At 36.4% G+C, this 26,136-nt stretch overlaps 1 protein-coding gene across 1 annotated transcript; it reads left to right on the top strand.

Annotated features, from left to right (window-relative positions):
• The first annotated feature begins 1,128 nt into the window (after positions 1-1,128).
• On the top strand, positions 1,129-25,992 carry LOC120348682 (integrin alpha-1-like). The gene is made up of 27 exons (XM_039418882.2): positions 1,129-1,399; positions 2,647-2,774; positions 3,951-4,012; positions 4,731-4,857; positions 5,072-5,189; positions 6,530-6,636; positions 7,117-7,294; positions 9,180-9,358; positions 10,178-10,245; positions 10,423-10,594; positions 12,120-12,205; positions 12,854-13,081; positions 13,408-13,626; positions 14,043-14,346; positions 14,703-14,845; positions 15,267-15,484; positions 16,135-16,276; positions 16,352-16,471; positions 17,206-17,294; positions 17,695-17,793; positions 18,518-18,635; positions 18,905-19,015; positions 19,534-19,677; positions 20,343-20,456; positions 21,187-21,270; positions 23,369-23,500; positions 24,402-25,992. The coding sequence occupies exons 1-27, from the start codon at positions 1,251-1,253 to the stop codon at positions 24,627-24,629; spliced, it is 3,867 nt and encodes a 1,288-aa protein (XP_039274816.2). The 5' UTR covers positions 1,129-1,250; the 3' UTR covers positions 24,630-25,992.
• The last annotated feature ends 144 nt before the right edge of the window (positions 25,993-26,136 follow it).

Genomic DNA, 26,136 nt, shown 5'->3' with positions numbered 1-26,136 from the left:
CTCGCATTGAAACCTAATTATAAGAGTTCAGCAAATGAACCATGTGTATAAAGCGGGGGTGAGCAACCTTTAATACGAAAGGGGCAGATAAAAACGAAAGATAAAAAAAAACAGGGTGAAATCGCGGGTCGCAACTTTATTTAACATAGGCTACTTAGTAGTTGCAGGCACAGATATTTTGGTTGTTGATTTTGTGGCATGCCTTGTTCGCACAAGCTAGCTGTTAAGGAATTGTAAAGTCATTTGTATAGATAGATAATAAATTGGACTCAGGCATAGGCTTCGCAACGCAAAAGGATTGGAATTAATTTCACGTACCAAATTAAATGAGAAACTCATTTTGTGAACTGCAGATCATTCAAAATTGGCTTTTCTCCGCGGGCCGCACAATTTATCTTTGAGGGCAGCAGGTTGCACACATGTATAAAGCATGGGATTTTTTTGGAAACAATTTATTCGGGTAGTTCAGGGTAAAGCATATTATAGGTGTTCATTTCAATCGCTACATGAAAAGATGGATTGAGATGGAAGGGTCAAGCATACTTCGTAACCCTAGTTCGGAACAAAACAAGGTGTTTACCATTTTTTTTATTTGTGCTCGACCGAAAATGAAGGTCCGTCTTAGTCTAAAGTTGCAAGGAGGCAAAATGTGCTATGACGCACCCCCATTGTTTAGATTATTTTTGAAATTTCCGGGAAGTTTATAATGCTTTATAGCGAAAACGCATTTATGCCTGTTCATTTTATATTTTAGCTGTACCATAGAAATCTGGTATTCATTATTTTAAAAGTGCAGATATTTCCGTATACATTCCATCACACAAAAAATTATTATTGTTGAATGACACCTGAAAAAATAACGTTCGGATGTTGCGTTGCTGAAATCAGAATGACTAATAGACTATGGTATTCATGCACATCAAACCCGATCGGTTCACCGATAACCGCATATGATACGTTCATCCATGGCCAAATTTTACAAATACTAGGTTATAAACTTGCAACCAAATAAGCATTTTAAATATTGACATTATAAACGATAGCAAGAGCAATAAGCCAGTACACATTGCATAGTCTTGTGAAAAAATGGAACTTGTCGTGAATTTTCCAATGCTTTTTCCCAGATTATTATTGATAGTATTGTCATTTTTTAATATCACATTTTATATGTAGAGTATTTTTATCATCTTATTTATACAACAACACCTACCTCTATATCGAGGTGGAAATACATACAAATCTTAGCCCAAATGGCGACGATGGGGGTGTTTATATTTCTCTCGGGTATTCTGCTTCAAAGTTTTCTCATCTCCTGTGAAAATGTTGAAACTCGGATACACACTTTGATGACGCCCAAAACTCCCAAAGTAGATTTTGGAAGAAGCGTTCACGGGACAGGGTAAGATCCTATTTATATATATATTTATATACATTTAATATTTTAAACTAGGAACCCTCACCCTCACCTCACAACGTATACAGGGTGCTCCAGAAGTATGTGTACCAATATGGAGGTAACTAATTTTGTTCGCCTACTTTACAGCAAGTTGTGTGAAGGGACTAAAGCCTATGGGCAGGGGGTATGTTCACTTGGCTAACCCAGACAGTCCCCGAACTCGTAATAGAATTGAAAGGAGGAAAATTGAAATAAAATTATGGCCTAACCCTAACCTGGTACACATACTACGGGAGTCGCTTGGCTAGTCCCCGAAATCGTAATAGAATTAAAATGAGGAAAATCGAAATAAAATTATGGCCTAACCCTAACCTGGTACAAATACTTCGGGAGTCGCTTGGCTAGTCCCCGAAATCGTAATAGAATTAAAATGAGGAAAATTTGAAATAAAATTATGGCCTAACCCTAACCTTTGTACACATACTACGGGAGTAACTTATACAATATATACCTGATATGTGAAATGCAGTAAGTTTCTAATATTTGAAGTTTTTGTTCTTTTCTAAAATTGTGAACGCGATGTTTGAAGTTTCAAAACATTATTAGACTTTTGTGTTGACAAGGCGAATCATTTTTTTAAACGAATAGTCGCATTAGATGAATTTACCTCTAGATGAAATAAAATAGTAGTAGATACATATATTATGCACAGTAGGGGGATTCAAAATTTTGTAACGGGTTCCCTTTCATATGGAACTCATTAACAAAATGTGCTCTAATTTTAAAAGATGTGAAAAACTACGTAAGCTACATCAACAAGACGCACTTTATATAAATCTAATACATAATTTTCATTTTCGGAAGGCCAAGTTTACTACTATTCGTCAGATTCGGTTTGAGTTATTTATTTCAGGGGTGGCCAACCTGCTTTCGACTAAAATCCTCAAAATAGCTCGCAAACGACTGATCGGTAATAATGCCATCATACACAAAAATGAGTGAGTACTGCAGATGCAGACAACTGCACGTACAAAAAATTTCACCGCGGCCAATTTGGCCACCGCTGATCTATTTGATGACGTCGTCTGGCGTCTAAAACACGGACGGGTTCGCTGATATCACGGTATTCCATGAACGGGTTCGCGCGGACCCAACCGAATTCCACAACCGATTATGTGAGTTATGTGATTATGACTGTAATAAGACTGTTAATTATGTACATCTCAAAATGTGTGATTTATGTTTTACAGTCGCAGTGTTTATGCAAGTGCTCCGGACCTTGGCCCATCAGGCGGAATGTATAAATGTGAATATGATGTGACAAACCCTACAACCAATGATACATTTGTATGCCCAACTGAAATTTCTTTCGGGACCGGTAATATTTTTGCTACTTGTGACAGATGTCAATTTTTATTTTGTAAAACTCTGATTTATATTTTTATTCTTTGTCAACTCAAATTTGACTCTATACCTTTGACTCGACAATAGCATGGATATATATAACGTTTACCACAAAAATTTTGGGAACATGACTAAAAACTAACAATAACACTCATAACTACATAAACGAGTCAACGTTTACAGACATGGTTTATAACCTGTCAGAGTGAAAGAGATATCTGACCGATTTCTTAAGCTTCAATTGTCACGTCTTTGTGACGTTTTGAAGTTTATGCTGAATAAACAATCTCGCGGAAGTAAGGAAGAAATTCAAAGCTCGGCACCCTCAACAACAAATGAGTTGCATAGCTAGCATCTTTTCTTCTTATTTAAAGAGTCCTAACTGACTGTCTTTACAAACCAAGAAGGTTTCGATCGAAAATCAAGCAAGTTAAAACTGGCCTAAATGCTTATTCTTCAATGTTTTGAAATCAATACATCATTGCGTCATATATTAGAAATTTATACGGAATAGGGGCAAATCTTAGGTATACTGGTCTTACTACTTATCAGTAATAACACTCATGGTGCATGTTAAAGCTGTCGTCATTAATAAACCCAAAACGGGGTTCTATTCAACGTAGCATAAGATAGTGGCATCGATGTAAATGTAAAACTTCTCCGTTGATTTATAGTTTGAATCAAAACATCATTGTTACTGACTGAGTCGGAAATTCAATCATTCTATATCTGGCATAACTAAATATATTTGAATGCCGACGGTTCGCGCTTGGAATAAGCGTTGGAAGCAATTTTGACATCGATTTGCTGACTACTACGATTAGATTTGCAGGTTATAGTTTTATAGAAGATACGTTGAAGCTAGAGCAGTTCCAAGCTTCTCGGTGGATCAGAAGCTGTCACTTGATCTTTGGTCGATTACGACCTTATGGATTGGTAATTATTCAAGACGCCGTAGTTCGTCATATGATTTATATGTCTTATTGGCTTTAATCTATGCGGCGTGAATATGAAAGGAAATCTTAATCCTGCAAATTAAGAATTATTCGTTACCAATGTTCTCGTCCTTCATCGCGTTTTTAGTCAATGTTTAACTTACTGAATTCAATGGCACATACAGTTAATCAAAGATGTCATTTATTTTTTTCAGAGAACGCTACCACAGGCACATCGTTGGAAAAGGTTACCGTTTCAGGACACGAATATTTTATTGTGAGTTTTTTATAAGCAGTTTAGGGTTTTTTCGATTTTCTATAAAAACGTCAAACTTCGAAAATTTTGTTTTAATAAACTGATGCACCGGTACTAGATAAGGAGTGAAGTCCGCGACACAAAACTCTGAATGTGTATTAACAATGATTAACATTAGAGCATTCTGACTAATTTGTGATATTTGAAAATGAATTCCACTTTCTGAAATCATGCAGATAATATTTTACATATAGGCTATATATTTCATATGCTAATCCGATATCAAATGCCGGCTTAAAATTTTATGCTATAAGAGAGAAGTCATCGTGTGGGAGTAATACCTACTCAGATTGCATAAAAGTTCTCAATCATTTTGTTTATTCAACAAAAATTAAAAGCACGAAGTCTTTTGCGAAGCGTTTAAAATCGTATAGATTTCTATTTGCGAGGAAATTTCCTTTGATGAGCAGTTTTGAATTCAGTTGATTCAAGTTCCATGTCAATTGGGTATCTTTGTCTCTAAATGAATCAGTGTGAGCTATTTGTACCAGGGTGTGAAAAAAGAGAAAATTTCACCCTACACGACCCATTTGGACACTAGACTTCGGCTCGGACTCACGAATCAGCATTGCAATTACCGCGACCTCAATGATAGCATGAAATTATTTTTCAAATTAAATTATAGGGGTATTGCACCATTGCATTAGACAAATTTAAAAGCTTGGATACTGTATTTTAGACTTGTGGCAACCAATACCATTTTACTTGCCCAAAACTGCAAATTCAAGAACGAATGATTGGAGAGTGTTACACTTATAAAGTTTCCGGAGGAAGTATTTCTACAATTCCGTCACCATGTCCGATAGGTAAGGCTACTTAAAATCTACAAATAGGTCTAATATTATGTAAGTCAAGTCAAGTTTATTTTTTCCAACCAGTAAACAAAAAAAACACAGAAAATACAAAAAAATGAAAACTACACAGTTCTTCTGGGGAAGGGAGGTTCAATTATCTAATTTATTTTTATACGTTTCTTATCAGTTTCTTTATAATTTTTTAACAACATGACATCAATTTCAGCTTGTCCTCAAGGTATATCAGCAAATATTGTGTTTGTTATTGATGGTTCCGGCAGTGTAGGTGCAGGTAATTTTGGGGAAGGATTAAAGTGGATTGTTAACGTATTAAAAAAGTTTAGGTAAGAAATATTTTAGTATATTGAAAAATATAACTGTGTAACAGATAACCAACTGTTCAATAGATCTCTATTGAAAACGATAGAAAATATGGCATATTTATTATGGATTTCAGATTACACATTTTTCACTTCACTTTTTGTAGCAGGCTCTATTCTTTTATGCGCATGATAAGATAGGATAAGATTTACATATTTACCACGGCCTCTCGTCCGGTTAACAGTCCATGTCGGTTATGGGATTAGTTAGACAGTTACTTGTTTTCAGATGCATGAACTTTGTCAACCTACAATCAATGGTCGAATTTTCAATGGGCTGTCACGGGCTCCATTTTACGTAGATAAATAGATGTTTGCACATAGAGTCTAGTTTACCGAAAATTACAGTGTTTCTTCCAGACTTTTTGTGCACAAATATGCGACATGTGCATTTCAAAGACATGTTATTACAGTGATAAAAAAAATATTAAAACCTGGCATACAGCTCAAACCCACATTATGAGACCGAGCTGTTGAGTTATGACTTTACAGATACTTTAAATCAGGAGTTGGGTCGATGGAGCCTTTTGGCCTCCAGTTCTAAAAATATATTGATAAAAGGGCGCTCCGGAAGTATTAGTACCAAGATGACGCACAAACTGAACAACCCTAACTTGGTACACATACTATGTTCAGGCTGTGCGTCATCTTGGTGCGAATACTTCGGGAGCACCGTTTGGTTTCCTGATGGTGTTTGGGCTATTTTATCATGAGTCATTTCATAAAGAGTTACCGCTCCTGCTATCTCGGCGGTTACTTTTGATTAATTTTTTTGGCTTTTGTGGCCTTGACTGTCGGAATTGTATGAGACATCAATACTGAGAAACTACTACAAGTACAAGTAAGATTAAAAACGGACTCTAATATTTTCGAGACATTATCAAAACAATAACAAATTCAGATATAATGTGGCAAGCTATCACATATTTCAAAAATGGTACTCCCGAAGTATGGGAACCAAGATGGCGGACACCGGAACGTAGTATGTGTACCAGGTTAAGGTTAGGCCATAATTTCAGGTACAAATACTACGGGTACATACTTTCAACTAATACTTTCAGGTACAAATACTACAGTCACTTGACTAGTCCCCGGACTCGCGATAGAACTAAAATAAAGAAAATTGAAATAAAAAAATTAGGGCCTAACCCTAACCCTGGTACACATACTACGTTCCGGTGTCCGCCATCTTGGTTCACATACTTCGGGAGTACCTCAAAAATACCTATTTCTGTACCAGCATACGTGCATCAATATTAAACACCAACAGTATTCGGTATTTCCTGGAATATGTATTTTAACAGCTACGACATTAATTTGGGAAATATTCACGTTGGATTTGTCCCCTTTAATGGAGGCGTATATGAAGCAAGCTCTTCACTGGCAGCAGGAACTTTCTACGATTTCAGAGGTTGGTATAACGAAACTTAGTGCACTACTAAATTTTAACGATTGTATACGGAACTTGCGATATATTGGCGTCAATGATATGCGTAATTTATAATCCTCACATAACGAAGAATCGTATGCAAGTCTACTTATGCATTTCTCAATATTAAATGGAAGAGAGTGGTAACATTTGTAATTGTTTCAACAATAGGTTTTCTCACTTTTGAAAAGTAAAAGTAACTTTTTGGTTTCTGTGATTTTTGATAAATAGATATAAAATTGATTCTGATTAATTTTTTTTTGCGGACCCTTCCATTTGTCCTGTGAAGAATTAGCTTTTATAGTATTATTAACAATATTTCCTAATTTTGTGATAATACATACAAAAATTCCTCGTCGGATAAATAAAATCACAATTATAAATACGCGTTTGCTTATTGGAAATTATGGTCAAATATATTTGAACACTAGCTCATAAATATTCCCTCCTTTTTTTCCATAGATAGGGCATTGGGCATAGGTTACCATAGGGGCGGAACAAACACTCCACAAGCTATCACAACTGCCACCAATCTACTGATATCATCAACTGCCAGGACAAAAGTTGCAAAATTGATGATAACAATGACTGACGGAGGGAGTACTTCAGGTTCGCCAGACGCATCAGCATCAGCTGCCGAGTAAGTGCACTCTGACACATCAGTCAGATAAATGTCCGGGTTAATGAAAATCCAACCCTGACCCCCAGTTTCGAACCCAAAGTAGCATAAAAATATGCAGTTTGCTTATAAATTCTAGGTAGTGGGAGGAAAGGGGTAGTTGGGGCTCAACATGTAATTCTGCGTCAAATTTGCACACTGACGGTAGCGTAGGTAGAACTATATTAATTTTTGCCTAAAAACAATTGCCTCATTAAACATTAAAGTTATGACGTTCATATTTCTGTGTTAATTACAACTTAATGTCAGGTACGTTCGTAGTAAACGAAATCCAACTAACATGTGCTTTCGCTAACGCTATTAACTACAAAACAAACAACGTCAAACGGCCATTGTTAATAAGTAATTTTCGTTTTCATACATTAAAAGTGACATTATTCGTTTGCCACAAAAATTGTCAACCTTTTTGTCCACTGTTCGTCAACCGCTGATCCAACATGTCAGAACATACATACCTGATTTTTGCTAATTTACTAATCGCCTTCGTCTCGCATAATCCATAACGAACGTACGCCGACGGCTGTTTATTAGACTGTTCATTAGACAAAGGAATTTATCGATACCATATATTGTTTTGGCCCTCACAGATGCCTTAAAACCTTATAATACCTTAAAACCCTATAATGCCGGGATGACACTCCATTATAATATAAATATGGCTATAATATGATTGGTCATTAAGAGTTAACATTCATTATGTATATGTCTTATCGTGGACGTAACTTAAAACAAAAGCAATAAAACATTGCCGCGACGTTTTCAAGCATGATATAGATAGGCTTTTCCGAGTGTTTGTGTACCCCGGTTGCGCATCACTCCTTTCTGCCATATTTTTAATTCCACGAGTTTTATATCTGTAAGTATTTGAAAGCTAAGAAATATACATAGGAATATGTTATTACTTGAAAGAAAGTCATTTGAGCGAACGAGCAATAGTTTTCGACGCGTAAACAAACGAGTAATCATTACACGCACAACAAGAGAGCTATGCTCAAATATATGGACAGGTAGCGTTACCCAGTGGCAATAATTTGGATGACGTCATAGCAAAATAAAAAAGTAATAGCCGTCTGAAATTTTTTTTTATCTTTAATCACTGAAAATTTCAAAGCAATTGGTCCAGTAACCAAAGAGAAGCGATTTCTTCAAAACGTGTCAAAGAACAACAACAAGTATAAGAACAACATAACAAAACGAGCGCTATGTCCACTACGTGTCCAATAATGAACAAACAATGATTACGCGTCTCGAAACTGTTAGCGAAAACATGCTCTCTTTGTTTCTTGAATGTCGCTGCATTTCGCTCAAGATAGCCACTCTTATCTCTTTTGAAAGATGACACAATTCTCTATGTCTGGAATATCAGATATAGAGTCCTTCTGGCTTGCATATTACACTACAATTTGAAATACAAAATCTTTTTCAATTTATTTTTTTACATCTTTCGTTTCAACGCAAAGGTTCAACGCAAAGGGGTCGAGTCATTCGTGCACGTGTATCGAGCATCGGCTTGTATGAAGCGGCATAAGTAAGCTTTCAAGAGAAATTTAAGTGAAGTCTCTCGCACGTTTAAAAATTGTGAACTGACGTCATAACAAAATTTAAATTGTAAAGGGACTTCATGGAAACCCCGTATAATGCATTTTTAAAGTCATGAGCGGCGGTATACGTTACCAATTCGTCGCGGTCTTCAACGTCTAAAACAAAAATATAAAACTGGAACGGGATCGCTGATTATCATGACATTTCAAGAACGTGTTCGTGTTGTATGTTGGTTTATTCCGTATATCCATATTCCTGTCTTCTTGCGATCTAAGTTGCCAATTTTTTGAAATTAACATTACAGAACAAATGGCATTACGATGATAGCTGTCGGAATTGGAAACGGAATAAAATATAGCGAATTGCGTGAAATAGCTAGACATAGCTCTCGAATTCTCAGTGTGACGGATTACTCTAAATTGGATGGAATCATTGACACATTAAGTAAAGTTATAGAAGAAACTGCGAAAGGAAGTTTAGAAGGTGGGGATCATATAGTAGTTTGAGGCTCCTGAAGTATGTGCACCAAGATGGCGCACAACCTGAACATGGTATATGTACCAGTTTAAGGTTCAGGTTGCGCGCCATCTTGGTGCACGTACTACGGGAGCGCCGATAGTTTTTGTAAAAGTGAAAAAGCAACACAATGTCTTTGCCCTCTAGTGATACAGTGCGATAGTTTACTTTTTGATGTGTTCCCACCGCCTCACCGCGCTTCTCCGTCGAACTTTTTATAGAAAATTCTGTATTCTAAGACTTTACCATACGGCTACCAATGCACGATCTTCGTTTCCATATTTTGAGCTGTGATCCTTTTCGTATCATAAGAGATATATGCAATATATTATCTAATTTTCCCTGGTTTATAGTACAGGTCTATATTGCGATTGTTTTACCCCGGTTGATATGAGCTAGAGCAGTGATCACCAAAGTGTGGGTCTCGACCCCAAGTGGGGCCGCCTTAAATATTTCGGGGGTCGCCGAGTGTCCGGCGTTGTCTTCTTCAGTTATTATTCTATTGTGTGTGATGTCTTGGATATTATCAAATCACAGGTACACAGAAATATTACAGTACATTATACGACAAAGAAAGACTTCAGTATAACAGCACTCTTTAGCTATGACTAACCATGCTACCATTAGTCATACATTTGTACATTGGCTTGCTTTATCATTTTTATACAAATTACAACGCCGAAAATTTGGCTGGAATTTTCCTCACAAAGACGATATGAGTTTGTTTGATTTTGACTGTGCTAATTTAAATAAGGTTAACATTTTCTGTACTATTATTTTTGAAAGGCGGTTCGAGCAACTCAACTACAGAAATGACAAATTGTCAATTTGGATCGTCGATTCATGCATCGAAGGTAATAGTAATGTAAAATAAACTATAAAACCGCAACAAATAATTAGTTTCAGGGCAAAGTATTCAATCCAATAGTCACATATTAAATTTCAGCAATTTGCCCGAACGCCTAAGATTGGAATTGTCTGTAGCCTTAAAATTATAACTAACTAAGCATTATACAATTTCTATATTTTAGACTGGTCTTTATATAGGAGCCATTGGTTCTTACGACAGAACAGGAACAGTAGCAGAGTATAATAGCCTTACGAATTTCCCCAACCTGAGGTCAAGCGGTCATTTAAACGCAACGGAAATGGCCAATAACTTGAACGGAGTCAATGCAACTGATTTGAAAGAATCATATTTTGGTAAGCACGATTAGGGACACCCAAACCCAAGTGTACATAATTCCAAACTATGAACTATACTCCATGAATCAGAGAGACAAAAAACATTTACGGTAGTTAACAATTACTAACAACAAACGTCAATTACCAATACTTAATAGTAAATAATAGTTTAAATAGACCAACACTACCTCATTCAGGGTTGAAACAACTGACTGAAAGAATTGCATACAATAACGGTGAAATCAGTCTACTTACGAGTTTCTTCTGCCTGAACTACACATCTCTATATCATGAATAAACATGCTGTGTACCATTTTTAACAACCTATAACAGTCCATACTAGGTAAAAGACCCTGAAGCAGGCCTGCACAACTCAAATTACCACGAGGGCCGCAAGCATAAATTTGAAGGCTCGGCGGGCCGCAAACTTTGCCACATACATATTTCACAAAATGAACTACAAATCAAAATAATATTGTAAATAAGTTAAATTTAATGAAAAACTTTCATTACTGGGGAGCTTAAAATTATGAAGAATCTTATTTTCTTGAGTAAAAACAAGTAACAGTATTTTTGCATATGAGATGGCAAATATGTATTGAGTGGTTCAACTACCTTGAAAACCCACCCTTCATTTTCAATATTTCTTTTTTATTAGAATTAGGTATTGCGTGTTGTAGTATAAACTGACTGCAGGAAAATATTTACTCAGGTTCAGTTTTGTAAAATCGTCCCAAATATATGTATGACAATTTATATACTCATATCTAACATTTTTGGATATTTCCATTGTAGGCTGTACAAACAATCCGTTTAGTATCAATAGATCTTCCTCTGTTGTATTTTTTCGACTGTTAAATTACATTTTTCTACAAAATCTGCTCCAATTTTTTGAAATTTTACAGTAAATAGCAAAATCTTTTGTGCGAGAATTTCTGCACCATTCATAAATGAAGGAATTGTTTTCTAAGTTCTAAATTTGAAAAAGAAACTTCAGTTTCATAAACTGCTAGTAAAAAATAGTGGAGTTATCAACAGGGAAGCTAATATGCACTAATGGGTGTGAGATTGTACCGATATTGTTTTAAGCGTGATTCAGTTTGAACACTGAGATATCTAAATCAGGGTTTCCCAAACTGGGGGGCGAGAGGTCGAGCGACGAATTTTAAGGGTCGCGAAGGGCACACCAATTTCACACAAGGTTCACACATGCGGGCCGCGCGCCGCACAGAAGTATCTAGCGGGCCGCATGCGGCCCGCGTGTTGTAGGGCATAAAGCACTCTGAATCTAACGAGACACAACCCGTAATGCTGCAGATTGCTACCCGTAGTCTAGAGGCTAGACTTTGGCCCAGACCAGCTAAATACCAGAAAAGAATGAAAGCGCATGGGTGCCGTCGGTGGTTCTATCAGTAAAATGCAAGTTCGAGCAATAAGAATCATACACAGTAAAATGAATAACAAAAATAAGGGGTGTCACAAAATATTCAACACTTTGTAATGACGATTTATAACAGTTTCATAAAAATAACTCTCCTAACAGGTTATTCGGTTTCCAGTGGAACTTTTACTGTGGATGGCCGAGAATGGGTGGTAATGAGTGCTCCAAGATACCTCTTGAAGGGAATGGTATGAATAATTTTGCTATTCCAAGTCACAAAATATATATTGAAAATATTTATATCCTAGCTTAACAAAATTTTACAATACAGCAGATTGACTGATGTGATATCGTATGGATTTGACTCGACGTATACCAACATTGAATTAACTTGACTCAAGTCAAAATGTAGTGAAGTAAATCTGGCAACTAAAAAAAAATAGATACTGATTAAAAATGATAGACTTCTCTGGTTCCTGCATTATCCCATGAACTTCGTTTCAAATATAAATGATGCGGTGTCTCGAAAATGTCGTGTCCCACTTACACTACGGGTCCTACTTGTTCCAGGGTTGTGGAAATTGGCGTAGCATATAGGTGAACTACAACTGATTGAATTAAAGTATTATAATTACTATTTATAAAAAATAGTTTTTAATTCAAAAATTTGAATGGCGATATATGCATTAAGATATCGCTTTTATCGCCGATATCGGTACCGATATCGAAACGCCAATATTTCAAAATGCCGATATTCCGATAATATCATCTGGATTGTAAGGGAATGACAGGATAAAATGGTTGACTGAGTTGTACAAAAAAGGCAAGTAGGACACGTTGGACAAGTGGGACACGACATTTTTGAGACACCTAAAATAATGTAATTTTTAAATCAGGTCCTAATTTACCGAGAAACGCCTACTAAATCGTTCTATCAACTTCATCCAAATGATAAGTTCTGGCAACTTGGAGCTTATTACGGTCAGAGTGTTTTGGCAATGGATATTGACAATGATAATGAAGATGACCTTCTCGTCTCTTCTCCCCTGTATTCAAAACTAGGCGGATACGACGAAGGAGTGGTGTTTGTGTACATGAGCAAAACTAATTCTATTTCTAAATGGGTAAATCAATTTTAAATTTCGCTTCGTTTGCAAATTGGCTCGAGCGAGTCTGTCACTAAAACTTGAATAAAGTTATATTGTTATATTTACTGAAATTGTACCTTAATTAGCATTTTAGACTTGCTCGGAAAAGACGAGTTGTTATATTAACTGATAATATCAAAAGTAGGCTTTTAAATAACATAGTTTTTGTAGTTGATAGCCATAGTCAGAAATTTTTCTAATGTGGATTTTTGAGTGGCGCAGAAGTTGTTTCATTATCGTCGGATAGACAAATTATTCGACTTTACATTTTCGATTCTCTATATAATTTTATTTTTACTTAGGCTAGTTCAGATTTTTCTCCATTAGTATTGGAAGGAGACAGTATCCAAGGAGCGAGATTTGGGATGAATTTAGTTGACGGAGGCGACATAGATAAAAATGGAATCAATGACGTCATCATAAGCTCTCCATCCGAGGGAGATGAAGGGTCAAACACACCTAGTGGATCGATTTATATTTACTTCTCGTCGTCAACCGGACTTTCAAATTCCAGAAAGCAGGTAAAGTCTCGATAACTGAATATTAACGGTATGATAAGTCAAGTTTAATTCTTTCAACCAGTAAACAGTTTTACACAAAATAAAATAATCACACATTTTAACTGGGAAAGGATATAGACGCGGGTAACCAAAGCTGGTTATCGAGCAGCGACACCCAATGACAGCATACCTAGTTAAAAAGATCAGGAAGTTTAGTGTCGGAATTACTCTTGCCGTCGTATATTGCCAATATTCAAATTCACATGGCTATCAGAAAGTGAACCAAAGGCGTTACACGTGGCCTGCTGAGTATTTAACGATTGAGCCATGTCGGTCCCTGAAAAAAAAGGAAACGGCCTATACTTATAATAATATTGAGCTTCTTCATTTTGAGGTAAGAATAATAATATTCATTTTTTTCATTTTGTCTCTTCCAGAAAGTATTTGGGCGAACCGTCACCTCGAACACTCAATCTCTGCGTGCATTTGGTTGGAGTACTTATGGTGGTTCTGACTATGACAAGAACGGTTATCCGGATGTCGTGGTGTCAGCTCCTTCAAGCAATAGATTGATTGTGTTGTGGTCTCGTAAAATCATTACTATTACACCAAGTATTTCAATCGGACAAACCTCAATCGACGTTAAACATTGCGCAGCGAATCCAACGACGGCATGTTCTAATATTACTGTTTGCTTGAATGCTAAATATGAGGATGGAACCGAAGTTTCAAAAACATTTGGTTTGTTATAATTCAATCTGTACTTTGTACCGTTTTAAAAAAATATTATGAACTTTATGTGTAGGTGCCTACATTCCGATAATAGCTATACTCGCCAAAAGACAAGACACAGACATAAGAAAGCAATATGTTGTTTCAGCGGACCTGATATTTAACATTGGTTTACTCCCACACGGTAAATGCGGAAAGATTGCTGGACTGAAGCACGTTCAGTTGGTTACATTAATAAAGCGATCGACTATTTATTTGCCTATTCCGTACATGATTAAACGCTGTTTTCATAATACCTCACTGAATATTGATATACCTAAGAAAATTAAAGCACAAAGGACAACTTTTTATAATATCTGTTACAGAAATAACATACAACGTCACTCTCGATTCCCTAACGGCGGCGAACAAACGACTTCGTTTCAAGGATCAATCGGCCAGCATCATTTCTGAAACATTGCGAGTAGGAAGAACGGAGATTTGCAATTATTATGACGTGGCATTAAAGGTATGAAGATTGTTAGTTACTCAATTCAGTAACAATTTATTTGGTAGTGAATAGAATGCTTCCAATTTTTGTATATAAAGCAGTAAAGTACCGTTTAAGATTTTGCAGTATGACATCACATTTTCTAAAAATTCTCGCGAACAATACTAATTTTGTTTACCGTACCTTCCAAATTGATTAGAAATAATTAATAACACAGAATAACCACAAAAAATTTGTGGCGTTTCCGCGTTAGGGCGAAATCGTTAAGACTGCGGTACCGGTGGTCTACTGCAAAAGATTGCATATACCCGTACTACTTCGTTTTGGCTTTCGTGATCATATATTTGAGAATCGCGCTCTTGTTTAATGATATTATTTTCATCTAGAGGCTACAAATGTATAGGATGACAAAACCTTTTATTGTTTATGGAATTTACAGATAGAATCTTTGGGAACGTTGAGTGGAGGAGGCGGTTTTCAAATAACACCACGGGCTGAGCTCAGTGTGGGATTATCCGATAGCCATAAGACAAAAGTGATGTCCGGAGTGTTGAGCTCTAGCAGTCAAGTCCGAATGACATCTGATTGGTCTTTTAAGAAAGGATGTTCTGGAATAAATGAACGCTGTGAACATGATTTACAACTCAACGTTACCAGGTACCGGTAGTAGGAAACTTAAGGCTCCAATTTCCTAATTAAAACCTAATCCTTAAAATGTTGTTTAAAGTAATAAGAGAGCAATGCTTATGAATGTACACGAAAATCTGATCACTTACTCCAGTACGGTAGGCGGTAGCTATTGTGGTAGCCTATGCAACTTAGACTAAAATTTGTTACCGGATTATGAAAGCAACCCACGTGCGGGTAAAACTGCAGATAAACGGCGAGCACTGGATTTGTCAGAAAGCTGTTGGTCTTTGCCTACGTAACAGTGATCCTTGTGAAGTAACTATGCCCGGTCTAGTCTGACGTAATAACATAATGGCGGAAGAATCGTGGAAACTACATCATACCCGTACTACTTCGTTTTAGCTTTGGTGTCCATATATTTGAGCAACGCTCTCTTGTTCTTGGCGAGATATCGATTCCCTAAGGCTCAGAAAAAAAAAGTTTTTTTTTAATTTAGCACATTTTTTAATTTAGATACTGAATTTTTGAATACGATTGGTCCACTAGTTTTTGAAAAAGGCAATTTTGTTACAACAACAAATATTACATCAACAACAAAATAGAACTAAGCAAAAAGTACACTTAATCTTTAACAATGATTTTGGTTTTAAATTGAAATACAAAACGTTACATTGCAGCGATACATCGTCGAAATCGTTACTACTCCTCACTGACAAAAGTCAGAAATTAAAACTTCATGTTACGATCGAAAACTTGGGACCCGATCATGCTTACTTTACCCGGATCAACGTAACTTCAGGGAATTTGACTTTAAATTTGGTGAGTCGGCTCGTGGTTTACGAAATTCGATTTCGACGTAATAGTAGTATAACATAACAATTGTTTGTGATGTAGGTGAATGGGTCCTGTGTGACATCAGACGACGAAGCACGTGATTCTTCAAAAGGATTGGCGGTGATTAAATTCGAATCCCACAGAGCTGGTCTTAAAGACTTGATGGTGTCAGGAGATAAGGTATATATCATACTGGTTATGTATCTTGTAAACGACCGTTCTCATGAAAAATTGTTCATATACTATACCATTGCACAATTTTTGATGCTTATTTTGAGAGTTTTCGAGTGTTGGGCGCTTATTTTATAACCATCATTTGAATTCAAAATGTTAACTAATTTGGTGCTCCCGTAGTATGTTTACCAAGTATGACGCACAACCTGAACATAGTGTGTGTACCAGATTAGGGTTATAAGGTCGTGCGCCATCTGAGCACACATTCTACGGGAGCGTCGCTGATTTTCCCTTATTCTGTTGCAGCTCGAGACGAAATTTTCATTATTGCAACTGAAGTAGAAATTAAAATAAAAAATACCCATTGATTTATACTTAAATTTTCGCAACTCAACTAAAAGTTGACAAATAGCTGATAAAATAGCCGATATATTCACTTGGCTAAAGCAGACAGTTCCGAACTCGTACAAGAACTAAAATAAGGAAAAACGGTGTAAAATTATGACCTATAACCTTAACCTGATACACACACTACGGAAGTACCAACTTATTTGCTAAATACAAACATACATAAAGGCATTCCGGCCACTCATGCTCAAGGCTGTGAAAGTGATGAATTCTGCCAAAAAATATGATATCCAATCTAGTTAGCAATATTTGTTATATATATAATTTTAGCAATATTCATTCTATAATATTATTTCTATCTAAAGCATAAATATATACGATTTTGTTTTTAGTGCGAGTTCACCTTAGAATTTGACTTTACCAGGATGAAATCGACAGCTAATGAAGGAAACTACAATATCCAGGGAGTGATATATTCAACGTAGGTTACTGTTTCGGTATTTCATAAAGTTGTATTTCCAAATCGTTAAGTAATTCCACATCTGCAGTGTCACTTGTTTTCATATTAAATTAATACAACAGACGATAATATAGGAACTATTTTGACATAAAACGAGACCAACCACCCGTGATGTTGACATTTCTTTGCCCCCCACCCCCACCCCACTCGAGGCTCTAAGCGTATTATGATGTATCTTTCAATTATGTTGCCATTTCCGATTTCTTTGTTTTTTAACCCCCCCCCCCCCCCCCCCCCCCCCCTCCTAATGGCTACTCTTTGATCGAGATCAAAAACACAACATAATTGTAAGGTAATCGCCCAGTAGATTGGGAGGTGTTGAGCCGTACAGGATTACCCTAACAAAATAATTATCGTTCAGGGCCGGAGACGATAACATTACACTTGATGGAAATTCAGCCAACAATAGGTTCAGCATTCAAGGATCTGTGCAATATCAATCCTCGATATCTATTACTGAGTAAGTGTTAACTATTTACCAATGATGAGACGAATCAATTTGAGTTAATTTTGGTCAAATATGTGTCACTGTTTTTAAAATTTCCGCTCCATGATTTTAGATTCAAACGGCATGCATAGTGTTATGAATTGAGTATAGATCATGCCGGAAGGTCTCGTGGTATTGTCTAAACAGCACACTCAATAAATTCGACTATAGGCTTGATGCATCCCTTTTGAGTGAGGCAGGGGTTGAATTAGCCGGTAAATGACTTGTTTCCGCATAGCTTATTTTTATGAATCTCGTATATTTTATATTATTCCAACAGTTATTTCATACTTCGTTTATACTGTAAAATATGAACAAATGTAATTACATATCTGTACAAGAAATTGTAGTCGTAAAATAGCAATTACTCAGACAAAGTAATGTTGGCTGGTGTATCGTTGGGAATACGCTTGCCCGTGCACAACTGATTACCTACTATGCGTGGGTTCGCAGGTTCGAATCTTGCGGGGGATAATTATGTGTGGGAAGATTGCTGGACTGTTCACCTCTGTGGGGTAATTCAGGTAACCGCTGGTCGGTTATGGATTCCTCTGTCATCAAGTTCAAGTATCTGCGAATCCCATACCTTATTGGTATTCGGACGAAAGGCCATGGTAGGCCATATGATAAAAGTCGTGTATCCCCGTGATGAATATAAAAATCCAATCCTATACATAATTTATGTTTTCCATTCCAGGCTTTCCATTCCTGAGAGCATTTACTTCAATCGAACCTCAACCGACACAACCGTTGTTAACACACTAGAAGATGAAGCATTGGCCGGGAACAAAACGAAATTAGTTCATCAATATACGGTCTGTTGTTTCATAATGTAGATTTACTTGTACCGGGATTTATTTGATTTGAATCATATTATAAGGATGAAAAAAAAAAGGATGTGTTATAGTAGTGTCAGTTAATTGTGTGACCATTTAAGGCCTGATAATTACATACCGCCCAGTATTTGAGCATATTCCTGGGTCACGGGTTTTTACAAAATTTATTTTTCAAAAAATTTGGGTAGCTTGAGCACCAACCAAAGCTTGAGTTAGATAACTAAATGTAACTGAATGAATATTTTCAGTTATACAATCGTGGACCACTTGGATTTGCAAAAGGTCGTGTCAAACTTACATGGCCTGAGTACACTCAGAATGGATTGTATCTACTTTATTTAGTTGGCATAAAATGCAAGGTAAGAATATTCATTTTTTCATTTTTGTTTTATTCCCTTTTTATTTGACAACATGAAGTATTATTGCTGATGAAGTGGGTCGATCCGTTTTGCATATAAGCAAGTTGTACACTTGAGATCACCTCACTCAAGGTGTGATAAAAGGCGCTCCAGAAGTGTGTGTACCAATATGGAGGTAAATAATTTTATTTGCCTACTTTACATCAAGTTGTGTAAAGGGGCTGAATCCTATAGGCAGAGGGTATATCCACTTGGCTAACACAGACAGTCTATAACCTCGAAATTATGCCCTAACCCTAACTTGGTACACACACTACGGGAGTACCTAAAAAAGTACAATGGATGCATGTCGTACCTGAAAGTTTCTAGTTCTTAGAATAACATCGTAGCTTCCTACGTATACGTGACCTTATGTCTCAATCCTTCTTCAGAAAAAAAATGGAAACGCTCACAAAAATTTAAATCCTATTCCTATTTAGCGTTTATAAATTTGTAAAAGTGAAGTATTTTCAATTTAGCCGGAATCAGCGTGTAAGTGCGATGCAACAGGAAAAGCAAATAAATTCAATCTTGCTCCTAAAATGAACTCAAACGAAACTTATGAAAATGTAACCATAACTTATCCTGATGATAGCCAAGCGTTCGGGTCTATAAAGACAGTTGTGAGTCATTTTTTTTTTTAAATATTTTAGTGTTAGAATAATATTTTCAATACCTATTTCAAAATGAGTGGAAGCCAATAAGACGGCCAAATAACCAACACCAAAATGATCTTTACAACAGAAAAAGTTTGATAATAGTGGTCGACCTATGAACGAGATAGCGATCGGAGACGCCGACTTCTAGCGGCCGGTATCCTTTAATCTGACTCAATAGCGACACCGTGTGCCCCATCACTAATTAATTATTAACTCGCTAATTATACGACATAATTCATTCAAAATAAGTAATATTAATGTAGACTCTCATATTTGAATGTAAACTTGCAGAATCCCTCGACTGTACTGTCGGAACCATAGAGTGCCACAGAGCCCTAGCTGAGGACCACTGCCCTTATGCTTGGCATGGTACTATAACATTCGAGTCTTCTACTTGTGGAGCTATATACTATGAATTATTATTAACCCTGTGTTTCCCAATTTATTTTTGATGCGGACCATTTCTGGAACAACATCGATCGCGGTAGACTGAAGACACGAAAATTAGACAATAGTTGATTTTTCCGAGATTTGTTCATGAGGACAACCATAAAAATACCAATTATCGCTCACATATTTGCAACATTTTGATAGTGAGATAATGAGGTAGTTTTTATTATTTTTCTTAGACGTGTGCAAACAGCAAGTGCAGCGAAGTTTATTGTGATCTGGACTACATATCTCGGTTTGGAAACATCATCGTGTTAGCCGAATTCAAACCGTGGATTCCAACATTTGGGAAGGTACATGATTTAATAAATCATACGATCTTCTGCTCCTCTCGCCTCTCGTAACGTCTCTTGCAGATAGTACTAACATTAGCTACTTGAACACCAGGCATATGAATGACCTCCAGACCTCTGAAAAATATCGAACCTCCAGCATGTATCTATCATTGAGAATCAAAAACTTCGAGAGGACAGAGATTGTTTTGTACTATATGCATAATTTAGCTTGGCTGTATATGTACATTGAATTGACTACCTATGCATAATTGATTTAATTAACGCATATTCTATATGTGTATATGTATACTGTAGGATCTACATTGTGTTCTTGGCTCGGGGGAATATGCATATTACATTGGCGTTATACGCACATAACTTAGCCATATAAACAGAACTTGAATATATCTGAATCCTTCGAATTTGTAATAGTATTTGACTGGCTGCATATGTATGCTTGGTTGGGTAGGATGCGTATTGTATTTACAGTAAATGTATATCTATCTCTTAATATTGTTTGACTGTATGTGCAGTATTTTCTTTTGAACATTAAAAATAAACCTAATTGATTTTTTTTAAACTCATATTGTACTAATAATAATGAAATATGCCCATGGAGTGACAAACTTTTCAATTTTGGTAACTGTTTGAGAACATTAGAAAAATGTAAACAACGGGTTAAGATTTTCGCAATCCTCGGTGACGAGCGTTTTATTTTTCACCAGCCAATTTTTTTTTTATATTTCAGGAATTTTCCAACACTCAAATATTCAGCACATTGGATTTGATTGTATCAAATATCTCATCAGATCAGCAATCCACGAACCAGAAGGTACGTATAGACCAGTGGTTTCCAAACCGCGGGCCAATTACGGCCCGCCGAACTTAAGTGAAATAGTTTAACACTGTAATTTGTTTTTGCGTTCTAGATGCGGCCAATTGTTACGTCATTGTCACAGTTTAAACATGTGTATACTCGTAACAATTCAATTATACCGGTATCTTAATTATACGTACCGGTACCGGTTCCTTTCGGCTGCTCCTTTCTCTTGTCCCACGAATATCTTTCCGCTTCTAATGTTTACCCCCTGTCTATCAACTCTGGTAACTATAGAACAAGAGTAAATTAACCCCTTACGAGTACATTCGACCTACATTGGAAGTAAAGGGAGTAAAGTAAAAGGGATAAGCTGGATAGAAGTCCACAAAACTCTGAGCAGCGGTTGAGTCAATCATCGGGTTAAGTCTCACTGGCAGTTAGTTGATGGACGAATCCGATTTACTCCATTCAGAAGACTCAAGCCACTTTGAGTCTTTGATAAAGATGACTCAAGCCGAGTCCATGACTCAAGCTTCTTCAACACTCAAAATAATCGCTCGGGGTCAATTAGACTTGCATTGGCAGTCAATTTTGCAAGTCCGAGTGTACATGTCCAAATGTAGCAGTTGACCTTGACCGCATAGCAGATTGCAACATTGCTGGGAGTGCAATGTACTGTGTTGCGCAATACATTATGTTTACTCGTTATGAAAAGATTTCTTCACCTAGCGCCACCTATTTCATAAATCACTGCGGCACACTGAAAATGACGTTTACATACACAGTTTAGGGCAGGGGTCGGCAACCTTTTGTCGCTCGCGGGCCAAAATTAAGCTTGCAAGTCATTGGCGGGCCGCACATATTTTTAGAAAGTTGAAAAACCTAACGGATGGTACTTTTTATAATAAAAATCAAGCAGTAATACATCTCTCGAATAGAATATAGATTTATTTCCTCATTGCATCTCATAGAATTCCATTTGACTAATTTCAGCGCCATTGAACCCTTTGCACTTAGCATCAACTTTTCTGCGTTTTGTTGCTCTTTGCTAAATTCTAATTAAATTATACGCTCATTAAATGAGTTATTGTGAAATATATGATCGTTAGGTTATAATATAATTAAGTCTAAAAAATATATTCGTCAAAACGGATGTTTTGTTACTATAATTTAGTGAAGCGTCGCGGGCCGGATTATAGTGTTCCGCGGGCCGGATCCGGCCAGCGCCATTGAACCCTTTGCACTTAGCATCATCTTTTCTGCGTTTTGTTGCTCTTTGCTAAATTCTAATTAAATTATACGCTCATTAAATGAGTTATTGTGAAATATATGATCGTTAGGTTATAATATAATTAAGTCTAAAAAATATATTCGTCAAAACGGATGTTTTGTTACTATAATTTAGTGAAGCGTCGCGGGCCGGATTATAGTGTTCCGCGGGCCGGATCCGGCCAGCGCCATTGAACCCTTTGCACTTAGCATCATCTTTTCTGCGTTTTGTTGCTCTTTGCTAAATTCTAATTAAATTATACGCTCATTAAATGAGTTATTGTGAAATATATGATCGTTAGGTTATAATATAATTAAGTCTAAAAAATATATTCGTCAAAACGGATGTTTTGTTACTATAATTTAGTGAAGCGTCGCGGGCCGGATTATAGTGTTCCGCGGGCCGGATCCGGCCAGCGCCATTAAACCCTTTGCACTTAGCATCATCTTTTCTGCGTTTTGTTGCTCTTTGCTAAATTCTAATTAAATTATACGCTCATTAAATGAGTTATTGTGAAATATATGATCGTTAGGTTATAATATAATTAAGTCTAAAAAATATATTCGTCAAAACGGATGTTTTGTTACTATAATTTAGTGAAGCGTCGCGGGCCGGATTATAGTGTTCCGCGGGCCGAATCCAGCCCGCGGGCCGTAGGTTGCGACCCCTGGTTTAGAGGGTAAATATTATTTTTGAAAACGACAAAACACAGTTGTGAATACCTGGTATAGAAAATGTTTACATCTAACAAAGTGTGATTAGATAGAGTAAAGTATGTAACATCGAATAATCTTCTTCATATTTGTTTGTTTTGGTTTTATATATGAATTTTAAATTCAGGTCACGACTGAACTCTCTACTTCTCCATGGTATAAAGAACCCACTAAGAATCCTTTAGAATGGTGGCAGATTCTACTAGCAATACTCGGTGGAATTTTGTTGCTGGTTGTAGCAGTATTAGCTATGTGGAAGGTGAGAATATTTATTTGCTTCAAATCAGGGGTGTGCAAATGCGACCCGCAAGGAAAAATTGTGCGGCCACCGTAGAAGTGCCAATTTTTGAATAATGTACGGCCCATTTAGTTGAGTTTAATCTGGTATGTGACAGTAATTCCAATTCCTTTGCATTGCAAAGCCTTTACCGGAGTCCAATTTATTATCTATGACCTTTCAATGCCCGCGGTTTCACCCAGTTATTTGTTTTCTGGCCCTCTTGTAAAGGTTGCACACCCCTGATCTAAATAGTATTATTAAACCATTTCGCCCACATTGCAGTTTAAATAAGTTATAAAATTCACATGGACACACTAACTGAGGTGAAATTGTGAAAATAGACAGATTGCTGCATATTACTACACATTCAATTGCATCGCGTTCAGATTTTTTTTATCCTGAATGACGGCAGCCGTTAAGATAAAATTGAATGAAATCCACGGAAAAAGGGTAACTAAGTAAATCTGCTTAATCACTTGGTGAATCACAGCATTTTGCCCGGTCCCTTCACCAGTACAGGCCGGATATGGGAATAGTTGACCAGTTATCGTTTTAGATTCATGAGTTTAATAATGGATGGATCCGTAAACGATCATTAGTTACGAGAATAAGATACAAGTTGCTTTTAACTTCTAGAATTATTATCATATTATCTGTTTTAATCGATATAAAGCTAAATTGAATGGACTTACGGGAGGGATGTACGATATTCTGCTCTAAGCACAAAGGGTATGTCATTGTAAAAATGACTAAAATGACGTAAAAAAAAAGATTACTGATCGCTAATCTAAATGCTCACTAAAGTTTGCTAAATACTTTGCTGTCACGTATTTGACCATTCTCAAATCCAATACTCTTCTATTTAATTTCCATAAACTAGCTTGGCTTCTTTGAGAGCAAGTACAAAAAGAGAACCAGAGCAGGCAGACAGAGCATTCGTGAACGCGAAGCAGCTGGGCCATCAGATTTTGATGGAGGGCAGTCATACGAAAATGTCGGTGAAGGACCGTCATACGAAAATGTCGGTGAAGGACCGTCCTACGAAAATGTTGATGCAGATGCTGGAATGGGGCAAAGTACTGCCGATCTGGTGAACGTGGATATTTAAACTTGCTATATATTATCGTAAATTTTATTTCAAAATGTTGTCTTCTATTATATAAAATTATGTGTTGATGGAACAAACAATATGAACTGAATACCGTAGTGAAAGTTGACATATCAACGTGAAACATTTTTATACTATATATAGATATTTCATGATGTTTGGAAAAACATTTTTCAAAGTTTTTTTTAAATAGGTAAACTTTACATATTTTGATTTTTTCTCCAAAAGTTCTAGAAAAATTTCTATACTGCCATAACTGTTTTACATTTGTTCTCAAAGTTCATATTCTAGGAATTATTATTAGTTCTGTTTTTCCCAACTTTTTTTGCTGCCGACCATTTCCGAAACATCTATCGCGGTAGACTCGAGACATGAGAATTAAATAAAAATTAATTTTTTTGAAAGTTGATCATTAATTAGCACAACTATAAAAATATCATTTATCGATCAAATATTTGCAACATTTAATGAAAATCGTGCCCCCGATCTTGTTTCTCCATTCTGTTAAAATTGGGATCCAAGGTAGTCAAAGCGCATCATGTAAGGTTCACCGCTGAATGCGTAGTAAACCCAAGGTAATTAATAATGTTATCTGAGGTCAGCTAAAGGCACATGAATGAACCTGTCTTATGGCGCTATAGTAGCGGCTTACTGAAAAAGGCCGAACTGAGCTCAACAATTATTATTGTTCCTCTGTATAAAAAAAATGCTCGATGTAGCAAATATGTCTGCGGACTCAACAGGACCCGTTTCGAACTCATTTAAGTTCACGGGGTTGGGAAACACTGAATTAGTCTTCTACTCAAACAATCATAATTTAACGAAATCTCATTGTTTTAACAGAAAATGGACTCCAAATTGAAATTTATGATATACTTTAAAGCAGTGATTCTTAAACTTTTTAAGTCACGCCCCCTTTTTGGAATTTGTTAAGCCTCGCGTCCCAACTTAAAAATAACTAGCTAACAATAACAGATAGTAAGGCGAAAGTATGTTTTATTGAAAAAAAAAACGTTAAAAATACGTGGATGGAATCACATTCACTAAAAAGTAAAAAAATGTAAATAGCATGTAAAAATAGGGCAGGCAAAATCAAATCTAGCAAACATGTTTGTTCTCAACGAGCTCACCCCCCCTCAAAAAATTGTGTACGCCCACCTTGTGGGGCGCGCCCCCAGTCCCCCCATTTGAGAACCACTGTTGTTAAAACTTTGTTCACTTTTCACGCATTACTGTATCAATTGATGATTTACTGTACAATCATTGTGTAGCATTGAAGGAAACATGACAAAAACATTTTATATTCTATTTTTTATATTATCCAGAAAACTATGCATTTAAATAAACTATTTTGCAACTGCAAGACTTGTTCAATTCCAAATAGCGGTAGCGGAAGGTAGCGGACTAGCGGTAGCGTTTTGAAGTAGGTTAATCGAAGTTTGCCAATGTCGAAGCCGGCATATACACCTGTATTCAGGAGTTGGATTCGATTTTTCGGAAAAAGTTT

This window comes from Styela clava, chromosome 1, assembly GCF_964204865.1.
Source record: "Styela clava chromosome 1, kaStyClav1.hap1.2, whole genome shotgun sequence".
NCBI lineage: Eukaryota > Metazoa > Chordata > Ascidiacea > Stolidobranchia > Styelidae > Styela > Styela clava.
Note: the sequence above shows the minus strand (reverse complement) of the source record. Positions and strands in the feature narration are given on the sequence as shown.